General features: G+C 45.4%; 1 protein-coding gene across 2 annotated transcripts in view; it reads right to left on the bottom strand.

Moving 5' to 3' along the window:
* Window positions 1–404: 404 nt before the first annotated feature.
* prmt7 (protein arginine methyltransferase 7) overlaps window positions 405–13,326 on the bottom strand; it is a 68,799-nt gene continuing 55,877 nt past the window's right edge. For both annotated transcript variants that reach the window (XM_061919989.1, XM_061919990.1), the window contains one exon: window positions 405–13,274. In XM_061919989.1, the coding sequence (XP_061775973.1) occupies window positions 13,101–13,274 (174 nt within the window). In that variant the 3' untranslated portion in view covers window positions 405–13,100. The remainder of the gene's footprint in view (window positions 13,275–13,326) is intronic.

Here is a 13,326-nt window from a genome sequence, read left to right as displayed (position 1 = left end):
CATGACACAAGCAAAACACTTTTATACTGAAATAAATACACCTACAACTTATTAAATAAAAACATAGGAAAAACTACCAGCTGCGGTAAAGTTCAGATCCATGAAGGAAAGAAGAAAGTGAATGAATGTTTATAACTGAATACATTTACATATATATACAAATTTGGCTACTTTTTTTATTATTATTTTTTAATGAATTAAGTAACGTTTATGACAACCTTTTTCCAAAACACAATATAGAATGTGAGATACAACAGGATAATGAATACGTTTATGATTTGTTTTCAAAACGCTTACAAAAAAGTGGTACCCCAAAAATGTATTGTGGGACCCCATTTTTATGACTTGATGGGGTCCCAGGGACCCCATTTTAAAAATCCCTAGCGCCAACACAGCAGTCAACAGAGGAGAAAAAATGCTTTATTTAAATAACTATATTATTTATAAAGCAAGTTTGAGTATCTTTGGCAAATTGTCACCTTGTCCCGGCCTTGGCACGCATATATGTGTCCTCTTTTTTGTGGGGCGGTATAGCTCGGTTGGTAGAATAGCCGTGCCAGCAACTTGAGGGTTGCAGGTTCGATTCCCGCTTCCACCATCCTAGTCACTGCCGTTGTGTCCTTGGGCAAGACACTTTACCCGGGTGCTCCCAGTGCCACCCACACTGGTTTAAATGTAACTTAGATATTGGGTTTCACTATGTAAAGCGCTTTGAGTCACTCGAGAAAAGCGCAATATAAATATAATTCACTTCACTAAATATAATTCACTTCTTTTTGGGATTTCAGAATATGGTCAGCCTACTCAATGGGGCCATAAGTAAAATTTGATTTTGGGGCCCTCTTTCTGCCAGTATTATTGATCATTCACACACTACCATAAACTCACAGTTAGTGTTATCCTACTGTTAGCCCGGCATGTATTTACATATCAATCAATCAATGTTGACATATGACATGTCATTTATAAATACATGGTGGTGGCCCAGTTAAGAAGGTAAATATTACCGATGCAAAAATAACTAATAAATACCATTAAAAGAATGATGACCAGGGTGTCGCATAAGGTTCCTAATTTCAAAATGTAGAACATTCAGCCACAAGAGTGGCCTCGGGTTGAACGTTCCAAGTGATAAACCTTTGTTTTTACAGTAAAAGTGTCATCTTGTCTCATTAGTCTTGTACATATCAGTCTAAAATTACATTTTTTTCAGGGTGGTGTTAGAATAATTCTATCTAAATTATCACAAAAACTTTGTGTTGAAATGAGTTCCGAGCGAGAAGACCAAAAGCTGTCTTTGAAACCTACCAAGAGTAAGGCTCGTAAAACTCCACTGTGTAGGGTGGGAGGCAACATGAAGGTGTTACTGTTTTCTTTCATGTATTATAATCAACAAAAAAGATATTGTTTTTTTTTTTTTAAACCAAGGACTACAAAGCAGAGAGAAGGCAGGATCTGCCCAAGTTCCAGACGACCTCTTTTTGAACCTTCCATCCATCCATTTTCTACCGCTACCGCTTATTCCCTTTCGGGGTCGTGGGGGGCGCTGGCGCCTATCTCAGCTACAATCGGGCGGAAGGCAGGCTACACCCTGGACAAGTCGCCACCTCATCGCAGGGCCAACATAGATAGACAGACAACATTCACACTCACATTCACACACTAGGGCCAATTTAGTGTTGCCAATCAACCTATCCCCAGGTGCATGTCTTTGGAAGTACGAGGAAGCCGGAGTACCCGGAGGGAACCCACGCATTCACGGGGAGAACATGCAAACTCCACACAGAAAGATCCCGAGCCTGGATTTGAACCCAGGACTGCAGGAACTTTGTATTGTGAGGCGGACGCACTAACCCCTCTTCCACCTCCTTTTTTAAAATGTTTTACGACCTTTTCTGTGAACTGTACGCAACCCTCATCCCTTAGAAACAGCTGTTGACGTGTGGTCAGAGAAACTCCAAATAAAGGGGGATAAATACAATCTTTCGCCAGAGCGTGGGTGACACTGTAAGAGGTTACAGGTCGACACGTTTCTCCTCAATTGAGCCAAATTGAATTCTGTCTCTGTTTATTTCCTTGCTTCTTGTCTTGTTTAATAGATGTCATCAGTGTTTGAACCTGACAGGTGGCCTCTGCCAAAAATAGATTCCTGCCGTGTGAGCGCGCATGCTTGCTAAAGCTGCACTGCTGGGACTTCCGTCTGTCCACAACTGATTACTACCTGTTGTACAAACACTTATTTTTGTGGTTATTTGTAACGATGTGTTTGGAATGATTTCAGCCTTTATGGTGTCCAAAAAATTAAAGATTTGGCCATTTCTATTATATTAATGGGATTGTAAAGGACTGTTAGTGATTTGATATCAATGTGTTAAAACCTCTTTCTTGTTTAAAAGCTTCATCAAATATTAGCTGTTATTCGTTAATGCATATAAATATTAATAAAGTGCTTGGATGTATTTATTAAATCAATATATTCTTGGTTTGTCTTGGGAGACCCTACCAGGGGGCATGGTCCTAGGTGAGTGATCAGACAAAGAGCAGCTCAAAGACTTCTATGGAATTACAACAAAATGAACCCAGAGTTCCCTCGCCCGGACGTGGGTCACTGGGGCCCCGCTCTGGAGCCAGGCCCGGAGTTGGGGCACGATGGCGAGCGCCTGGTGGTCGGGCCTGTCCCCATGGGGCCCGGCCGGGCACAGCCCGAAGAGGCAACGTAGGTCATCCCTCCAATGGGCTCACCACTCATAGGAGGGGCCATAGAGGTCGGGTGCATTGTGAGCTGGGCGGAAGCCGAAGGCAGGGCACTTGGCGGTCCGATCCTCGGCTACAGAAGCTAGCTCTTGGGACGTGGAACGTCACCTCACTGGGGGGGAAGGAGCCTGAGCTAGTGCGCGAGGTAGAGAAGTTCCGGCTGGATATAGTCGGACTCACCTCGACGCACAGCAAGGGCTCTGGAACCAGTTCTCTCGAGAGGGACTGGACCCTCTTCCACTCTGGCGTTGCCGGCAGTGAGAGGCGACGGGCTGGGGTGGCAATTCTCGTTGCCCCCCGGCTCAAAGCCTGCACGTTTGAGTTCAACCCAGTGGACGAGAGGGTAGCTTCCCTTCGCCTTCGGGTGGGGGGACGGGTCCTGACTGTTGTTTGTGCTTACGCACCAAACAGCAGTTCAGAATACCCACCCTTTTTGGGTACACTCGAGGGAGTACTGGAAAGTGCTCCTCAGGGTGATTCCCTTGTCCTACTGGGAGACTTCAACGCTCATGTTGGCAACGACAGTGAAACCTGGAGAGGCGTGATTGGGAAGAATGGTCGCCCGGATCTAAACCCGAGTGGTGTTTTGTTATTGGACTTTTGTGCTCGTCACGGATTGTCGATAACAAACACCATGTTCAAACATAAGGGTGTCCATATGTGCACTTGGCGCCAGGACACCCTAGGCCGCAGTTCCATGATCGACTTTGTAGTTGTGTCATCGGATTTGCGGCCTTATGTTTTGGACACTCGGGTGAAGAGAGGGGCGGAGCTTTCTACCGATCACCACCTGGTGGTGAGTTGGCTTCGATGGTGGGGGAGGATGCCGGACAGACCTGGCAGGCCCAAGCGCATTGTGAGGGTCTGCTGGGAACGTCTGGCAGAGTCTCCTGTCAGAGAGAGTTTCAATTCACACCTCCGGGAGAACTTTGAACATGTCACGAGGGAGGTGCGGGACATTGAGTCCGAGTGGACCATGTTCCGAACCTCTATTGTCGAGGCGGCTGATTGGAGCTGTGGCCGCAAGGTTGTTGGTGCCTGTCGTGGCGGTAATCCCAGAACCCGTTGGTGGACACCAGCAGTGAGGGGTGCCGTCAAGCTGAAGAAGGAGTCCTATCGGGTTCTTTTGGCTCATAGGACTCCGGAGGCAGTGGCCGGGTACCGACGGGCCAAGCGGTGTGCAGCTTTAGCGGTCGCGGAGGCAAAAACTCGGACATGGGAAGAGTTCGGGGAAGCCATGGAAAACGACTTCCGGACGGCTTCGAAGCGATTCTGGACCACCATACGGCGCCTCAGGAAGGGGAAGCAGTGCACTATCAACACCGTGTATGGTGCGGATGGTGTTCTGCTGACTTCGACTGCGGATGTTGTGGATCGGTGGAGGGAATACTTCGAAGACCTCCTCAATCCCACCAACACGTCTCTCTTTGAGGAAGCGGTGCCTGGGGAATCTGTAGTGGACTCTCCTATTTCTGGGGCTGAGGTCGCTGAGGTAGTTAAAAAGCTCCTCGGCGGCAAGGCCCCGGGGGTGGATGAGATCCGCCCGGAGTTCCTTAAGGCTCTGGATGCTGTGGGGCTGTCTTGGTTGACAAGACTCTGCAGCATCGCGTGGACATCGGGGGCGGTACCTCTGGATTGGCAGACCAGGGTGGTGGTCCCTCTCTTTAAGAAGGGGGACCGGAGGGTGTGTTCCAACTATCGTGGGATCACACTCCTCAGCCTTCCCGGTAAGGTTTATTCAGGTGTACTGGAGAGGAGGCTTCGCCGGATAGTCGAACCTCGGATTCAGGAGGAACAGTGTGGTTTTCGTCCTGGTCGTGGAACTGTGGACCAGCTCTATACTCTCGGCAGGGCTCTTGAGGGTGCATGGGAGTTTGCCCAACCAGTCTACATGTGCTTTGTGGACTTGGAGAAGGCATTCGACCGTGTCCCTCGGGAAGTCCTGTGGGGAGTGCTCAGAGAGTATGGGGTATCGGAATGTCTTATTGTGGCAGTCCGCTCCCTGTATGATCAGTGTCAGAGCTTGGTCCGCATTGCTGGCAGTAAGTCGGACACGTTTCCAGTGAGGGTTGGACTCCGCCAAGGCTGTCCTTTGTCACCGATTCTGTTCATAACTTTTATGGACAGAATTTCTAGGCGCCGCCAAGGCGTTGAGGGGTTCCGGTTTGGTGGCCACGGGATTAGGTCTCTGCTTTTTGCAGATGATGTAGTCCTGATGGCTTCATCTGGCCGGGATCTTCAGCTCTCACTGGATCGGTTCGCAGCCGAGTGTGAAGCGACCGGAATGAGAATCAGCACCTCCAAGTCCGAGTCCATGGTTCTCGCCCGGAAAAGGGTGGAGTGCCATCTCCGGGTTGGGGAGGAGACCCTGCCCCAAGTGGAGGAGTTCAAGTACCTAGGAGTCTTGTTCACAAGTGGGGGAAGAGTGGATCGTGAGATCAACAGGCGGATCGGTGCGGCGTCTTCAGTAATGCGGACGTTGCATCGATCCGTTGTGGTGAAGAAGGAGCTGAGCCGGAAGGCAAAGCTCTCAATTTACCGGTCGATCTACGTTCCCATCCTCACCTATGGTCATGAGCTTTGGGTCATGACCGAAAGGATAAGATCACGGGTACAAGCGGCCGAAATGAGTTTCCTCCGCCGGGTGGCGGGGCTCTCCCTTAGAGATAGGGTGAGAAGCTCTGCCATCCGGGAGGAGCTCAACGTAAAGCCGCTGCTCCTCCACATGGAGAGGAGCCAGATGAAGTGGTTCGGGCATCTGGTCAGGATGCCACCCGAACGCCTCCCTAGGGAGGTGTTTAGGGCACGTCCAGCTGGTAGGAGGTCACGGGGAAGACCCAGGACACGTTGGGAAGACTATGTCTCCCGGCTGGCCTGGGAACGCCTCGGGATCCCCCGGGAAGAGCTAGACGAAGTGGCTGGAGATAGGGAAGTCTGGGCTTCCCTGCTTAGGCTGCTGCCCCCGCGACCCGACCTCGGATAAGCGGAAGATGATGGATGGATGGATGGATGGATATTCTTGGTTGCCAAAAAGTGATTAAAAATAATATTTTAATATTGACACATCCCATTTGTGCGTCTCATCTAGTAATTTATGCATAGATGATATGTTTCAATATTAAAATATGACTTTTAAACAAGAAATGTTTTGGATTGATGTGTATTTCTGGTCGTCATCCTAGTCCGGACATATGCTTTACTTAACTAAAGTTGCTTTATTACAAGCAAGTATCATTATACAGGACTGCAGTTCCTGGAGGAGGTCAAGTAAACAAAATGAGGCACTCCTAATTTGGGAGAAGTTAAACCATCAATTTTAAATTCCTCCTTCCTGTCTCTGCTGAGTCAGGACATGGTAAATAGGTTGTACTTGTATAGCGCTTTTCTAGCCCTTTTTAAGGAGCCCAAAGCGCTTTGACAGTATTTCCACATTCGCCCATTCACACACTGATGGCGGGAGCTGCCATGCAAGGCGCTCACCAGGACCCATCAGGAGCAAGGGTGAAGTGTCTTGCCCAAGGACACAACGGACGTGACTAGGATGGTAGAAGGTGGGGATTGAACCAGTAACCCTCAGATTGCTGGCACAGCCACTCTCCCAACTTCGCCACGCCGTCCCCAGCACATCCTGAGGAGATGTTCGTGTGCAAGTGTCTGGAAAGACAACAGATGCAGGTCGTATTTTAAATGTTCGCCTTAAGCTAAGCATGTAGTCTCTTCTCAGGGATAGGGCCATCACCTTTGCATTGCAAGGTTTAATGTTATTGCCTTTTCTTCTGCGACAACTAATCCAATTCAAACGCAAATGTCAATACTAAAGGGCCCTATGGTAATATATGCCTAAACTTAAATACCTACCAGTGGTTTGCTTTCTCCATGATTAATATAAACATTCACCAGATGCAAAATAAATGATTATCTAGAAGTTAATTAACTCAACAACTTTTGACGCTGAATTTATGACACTCAATTTTTTCCATTCAAATTTTGTGAACTGCTTATATCAAATTATCCATTTACATAAAAAGTCGGTGTTTTAAAATTAAGTGTGTAAAAATTTGCTGCCTCAAAAAGCAATACTTACTTCCGGTAAATTAAGACTGAATCGGTTGATCCTTTCTCAGAACCAGCCAATGAGGTGTCAAGTTTGAAGTCACGTGACACGGGTCTTGCAAAACAGCATACAAAATATCAGAATCAGAAATACTTTAATAATCCCTGACAAACACTACAGGGGACAGAACAGGATCAAAAACTACAGGGAGACAGAACAGGATCACTGAGGGGTCTGCCAACTTCCGGCGCCCCTTAAAAAAAGGTGAGAAAAAGGTAACGGGAAAAAAATCTGTCTAAGCCTGGGCCCCTGGAGAGGGGTCCAGACTGAGGCCAAGGGAAAATAAACTCATAGCCATAGCACACATAATGTGTAATAGGGAAACATCAAAGAACATCAAAAGAGCAGAGCTGATGCAAGCAGCCACGTCTACAATACAGCCATAAAAGTAAAACAACAAAAAAATCCAAAACATATACACTGTGGTGGCCTCTGTGGTGTTCCACGCCATCGTCTGCTGGGCTGGGGGGAGGATGGCCAGAGACAGGAGCAGACCCAACAAAGCAACCAAGAGAGCCGACTCCAACCTCAGCCGCTCCCCAACTCTCGGCCATTGTCCAGTCCGCATGGATGAACAAGAATGCGTCCAAGGAGAACGAGGTGTCCGATACCAACTCATTCACCAAGACACTGTGAAGCCTGTCCGTCCCCGGCGCTCAGCACCAGCTCGGCAGCCCTGTCTCTTCATCCGCATCTCCTCCAGTCTCTCCAAACTGACTCTGATGTTGCAGAGACCCAGCAGCTGGTCTCCATGGCCAAAAGGCTCCCGGGTGGAAGATCCAGAAGTTCCCAAAAAAGCACCGCAGAAGTCACAAAAGTGCCACCCCTTGTCACAGTCCCAAAGGGTCCCGAACCGACCATCTATCTTTGATCATGAAGAAATCATCAATCAGACTCACACATGCAAAAAAAAAAAAGAAGTAATTGTTAATGTCCGCAGTAAGTCTAGCACGTTTCCAGTGAGGGTTGGACTCCTTTGTCACCGATTCTGTACATAACTTTTATGGACAGAATTTCTAGGCGCAGTCAAGGCATTGAGGGGTTCCGGTTTGGTGGCCGAGGGATTAGGTCTCTGCTTTTTGCAGATGATGTGGTCCTGATGGCTTCATCTGGCCGGGATCTTCAGCTCTCACTGGATCGGTTCGCCGAGTGTGAAGCGACCGGAATGAGAATCAGCACCTCCAAGTCCGAGTCCATGGTTCTCGCCCGGAAAAGGGTGTAATGCCATCTCCGGGTTGGGGAGGAGACCCTGCCCCAAGTGGAGGAGTTCAAGTACCTAAGAGTCTTGTTCCGGAGTGAGGGAGGAGTGGATCGTGCGGCGTCTTCAGTAATGCGAATGTTGTACCGATCCGTTGTGGTGAAGAAGGAGCTGGGCCGGAAGGCAAAGATCTCAATTTACCGGTCGATCTACGTTCCCATCCTCACTTATGGTCATGAGCTTTGGGTCATGACCGAAAGGATAAGATCACGGGTACAAGTGGCCGAAATGAGTTTCCTCCGCCGTGTGGCGGGGCTCTCCCTTAGAGATAGGGTGAGAAGCTCTGCCATCCGGGAGGAACTCAAAGTAAAGCCGCTGCTCCTCCACATCGAGAGGAGCCAGATGAGGTGGTTCGGGCATCTGGTCAGGATGCCACCCGAACGCCTCCCTAGGGAGGTGTTTAGGGCACGTCCAACCGGTAGGAGGCCACGAAAGACCCAGGACACGTTGGGAGGACTATGTCTCCCGGCTGGCCTGGGAACGCCTCGGGATCCCCCGGGAAGAGCTAGACAAAGTGGCTGGGGAGAGGGAAGTCTGGGCTTCCCTACTTAAGCTGCTGCCCCCGCGACCCGACCTCGGATACGCGGAATAAGATGGCCGGAATAAGGTGGCCCCCTTAGTGGCCGCGGAGCCCTAAGCAAGCACTTAGTTTGCTTATGCCTTGGGCCAGCTCTCGGCTTCACCATGAGGACCAAAACTTATATATCGATATAGTTTGGCCCATAAACTAAACCATAAATAGAAATATCCATTGTCTCAACTGAAAATATCCACCATACCATCCATCCATAAAGTACTATCTATCTATCTATCTTCCGCTTATCCGAGGTCGGGTATTTTACTTATTTTAAGCATTCATTTCATTGACAAATCACAATTTTCGCTTTTTCCTTCCACATCACTGATTGCTACTCAATGCAAACATAAATATTTACTGTACAATGTCTGCTCTCACTTGGATTCCGACTGTTACGATGCCACTATATTCCTGTTTCGATTAAGATGACCCATAGTCCTCGTGACAGGTTCAAAAGAAGGCTATGGGTGCATCTTTCGCATGCCTTTCTTGCCATCAACGGGTCTAAATTGGCTGTCAAAGTTGACCAACTTCTCAGTTCATGTGTTCATAAATTTTCTATGAAGCTGAGAGGCATGCTTTATAATTAATTTTGACAAGCTCAGAGGCGGAAAAGCAGCTTTCCTGCTGAGGATGTCAATAGAGCAGCATAGGGAAGTTTTCTGTGACCAATGTGCCGCTAAACATACGTTAATATCCTGATTACGAAATGCAAATGTAGTATTGTTGGCGCATTTAGGATTGTTATTTATTATTATTTATTATCTATATCTTTCTCTCTGGCACTGATCGACTCTCCTGCTTGTTTCTTAGTCTTGTCTTAACTTTCTTGTTGCCTCTTATTGCACTGCTCTCCAAATCTAAACAGTGGAACTATTTAACTGGCCTCAACGAAATTGACAGGATCTTGGATTTGGGGAACCTGTTTGTCGTGATGGAGCGGTTGTTGCTGGACTATTAGGAGAAAATGAGTGCCGCGTGCGTGCCGACCCTTCAGTTGAAGACGTGAAGATATCCACCTATTCAGAATTATGACAACAGGAAATCTGCTGATTGGAGTAAGCGTTGCTCTGGTTTGTTGACAAATTGGAAGTTGCTGGCAGTCTTCAAAGTACCCCAAAGCTGCCACAAATGATTGGAGGATGCAAACAGAACTCTTGTGATTTGGATAAAATCGGACTATCTGTCCCGCAGGATTTTTGAGAACCAGTCGTAGACTTTTAGAGTGAAAAGCAAATTTTATTTTCACTCGCATACAAAACATTCTAACTTGGATTGTTTCCCGGGCTTTGAGACTCTCCCGAAGGACAGTGTGGCGAATTCCAAACAAAAGTGCAGATCCCCTTTAAGAACTTTTGCCTAACTTACATCCGCAGACTGGATGGGAGAATACGAATAATACAAACATCCGTAACTTCAAGCACGTAAAAACATCTAAGCGCATTCGGGAGACTAGAGACTTGGTTTGAATAATAGTTTGTTCGCAGAAATAGTTCTTACACACAATGACTTTGTGTGTAATATGGATTAAATAATACAATGCATTTATTGTATTATTTAATACATATCACACACCATGGCTTTGTATCGTGTGTATTAAGTATTAAATATTACAATTACAGGTGAGAAGCTTTGGCTATGTCACGTTTTGATTAGGATTCAAGAGCTACAATTTGATAAAAAATCGATTATTGAGGCATCATTCATGTATTTTGATGCAGTTTTATTATTCTTTTCATTTCACTAAATAAGTGTTTATCACTTGCAACTTTTAAAAACAGTGCAATTGTAATAAGAAATTTCGGTAACACTTGAGTATGGGGAACATATTCAACATTAATTAGTTTCTTATTAACAGGCAACTTAGTAACATATTGGCTCTTACTTAGTCATTCTTAAGTACTTATTAATGCCTTATCATACAACCAGTAAGCCGGTAACGCTTAAGTATGGGGAACATATTCACCATTACTAACCCTTACCATAACCAAGTAACTCTAAATTAAGTCTTTGTTACTTAGAATGTTACCCTTGAGTCTAAATAACTCTAAATTAAGTGACTTACAGTGATTATATTTATATAACGCTTTTCTCTAGTGACTCAAAGCGCTTTTACATAGTGAAACCCAATATCTAAGTTACATTTAGCCCTGTAACACCCCTTTTTGTAAAATTACAACCTTACCTGAGCAAGACACTTCACCCTTGCTCCTGATGGGTGCTGGTTGGCGCCTTGCATGGCAGCTCCCTCCATCAGTGTGTGAATGGGTAAATGTGGAAGTAGTGTCAAAGCGCTTTGAGTACCTTGAAGGTAGAAAAGCGCTATACAAGTACAACCCATTTATTTATTTATCATTTACCTTTAACCATCCTAAAAAACTTTGTTATATATATCAATTATATATATATAATTTTTTTTTTTTACCACATTTACATAATCATTGGGTCCTATTGCTCAGTCTCACCAGGCTATTTGATTGTACATTTGTTTATAAAGTCACACCTTCTGGCCATGAACTCACACAACCTCTCAAGGTTTCCTTCAAACAATATTTATTTGTTTCATTGGACTAGATTTTCATGAAAATATAACTAACGTGTGATTATTATTAATGGTATATACTGTTATGGGGATAAGTAAGCAATCAACCCTGCAAATGAACCCTTAGTTGTTCAGGCAACGTGAGTACAAACACAGAAATTGTGATCCCATCAAAGCCTAATGTTGCAATATTAAAACATTTTTCTAAAACCATACATTAACAATTTTTTTTAAACTCTTCAATTTCTGCCTCAAATGCCTGAAAGGTCAAATGTTTTTTAAATTTTTTTTTAGGTTTTTCTATATTTGGGTCTCACAGGGTTAAACCAGTGTGGGTGGCACTGGGAGTAGGTGGATAAAGCGTCTTTCCCAAGGACACAACGGCAGTGACAAGAATGGCGGAAGCGGGGATCGAACCTGGAACCCTCAAGTTGCTGGCACGGGCACTCTACCAAAGGGGAACATTATCACAATTTCAGAAGGGTTAAAACCAATAAAAATCAGTTACCAGTGGCTTATTTTATTTTTCAAAGTTTTTTTCAAAATTTTACCCATCATGGAATATCCCAAAAAAAAGGCTTTAAAGTGCCTGATTTTCGCTACCTGTGAAGCCACTGTCCATTTTCCTGTGACGCCAATAAATGCTGGATAGCACAGCAAGATATAGCAACATTAGCTCGGATTCAGACTCCGATTTCAGCGGCTTAAGCGATTCAACAGATTACGCATGTATTGAAACGGATGGTTGGAGTATGGAGGCAGATAACGAAAACGAAATTCAAGAAGAAACTGAAGCTATTGAGCGAATAGCTATTGACGCTATTCGGCGATCGCCTTCTAACCAACGATTGAGTGCCATGTCTGCCTAAGCATCTCCGGTAAAATGTGCAGACCAAACGATCGGGACTTTTGCATCTTGTGACACTGGAGCAACTTAAATCTGTCGATTGGTAAGTGTTTGTTTGGCATTAAATGTGGGTGGAGGGAAAGGCTGGATGCAAATATAGCTACAAATGTACATACATTAATCGATGCACACTCCACGTAAGACAACTTGAATCCGTCCCTGATCGTGTTGTTACGCCCTCCGACAACACACCGACGAGGCATGATGTCTCCAAGGTACGGAAAACAGTCGAAAAAACGGAAAATAAGAGAGCGGATTTGACTTGGTGTTTGTAATGTGTTTGAGAAAATGGCGGATTGACTACCGTTGTGACGTCATCGCTCAGAGTGCAAATAATAGAAAGGCGTTTGATTCGCCAAAATTCACCCATTTAGAGTTCGGAAATCGGTTAAAAAAAAAATATGGTCTTTTTTCTGCAACATCAAGGTATATCTTGACGCTTACATAGGTCTTGTGATAATGTTCCCCTTTAAGTCTTTGTTACTTAGAATATGTTCCCCATATTAAAGTGTTACTGAAATTCCCATCACATTTATTATATTCATGGAAATGTGCGCCCTATAATAAAGGAGCTGGTTGGATCTCTCTGTGAGGTGGCGAGCTGCAGTCAGCCAAATTTTACAAATGTCTGCATTACTTTATTTACAATAAATAAATTGATTATTGAAGTTTACTTATCGACTTTATAATCGTCCATATCCATGTTGCGATACATCTAAAAATCAATTAGTTCCCCCACGTCTAATTACAATTAATTTATTTTAAGGGTGTCATCAAATTACTGATAATCCCAATCAAATGCGGAGAAATCTACAGAGCGGTGCCGTAGTCTGGGTGGGAACGTACATGAGCTGGCAGGTGCTTGTCGCTGCTTTCTTTTAAGACTTTCAGAAAGATTAATAATGTAATAATCAGGCACATTAGATGGATTTAGAAGCTCATCACATGTCACTGATTTCGATTTACTGTCTGCTCCATGCTGAAGTCCATGTTGATGTCACCTGAAGTGGGCTGAAAGGTGAACTTGTAAGACACGGCGGCACCGTCATCACCGGCTGTCTCCCATCCTGACCTGAAGAAATACACTCCTTGTTTTCTGTGGCGGCTCCACTCGCATCCGCCCTGCAAGTCACATGACATCAACATCTTCAGCTGATGACATTTGAAAGTCATC

Source organism: Nerophis ophidion, linkage group LG14, assembly GCF_033978795.1.
Source record: "Nerophis ophidion isolate RoL-2023_Sa linkage group LG14, RoL_Noph_v1.0, whole genome shotgun sequence".
In the NCBI taxonomy this organism is placed as follows: domain Eukaryota; kingdom Metazoa; phylum Chordata; class Actinopteri; order Syngnathiformes; family Syngnathidae; genus Nerophis; species Nerophis ophidion.
The sequence above is the reverse complement of the archived record's forward strand: the minus strand, read 5'-3'. Positions and strand labels throughout refer to the sequence as shown.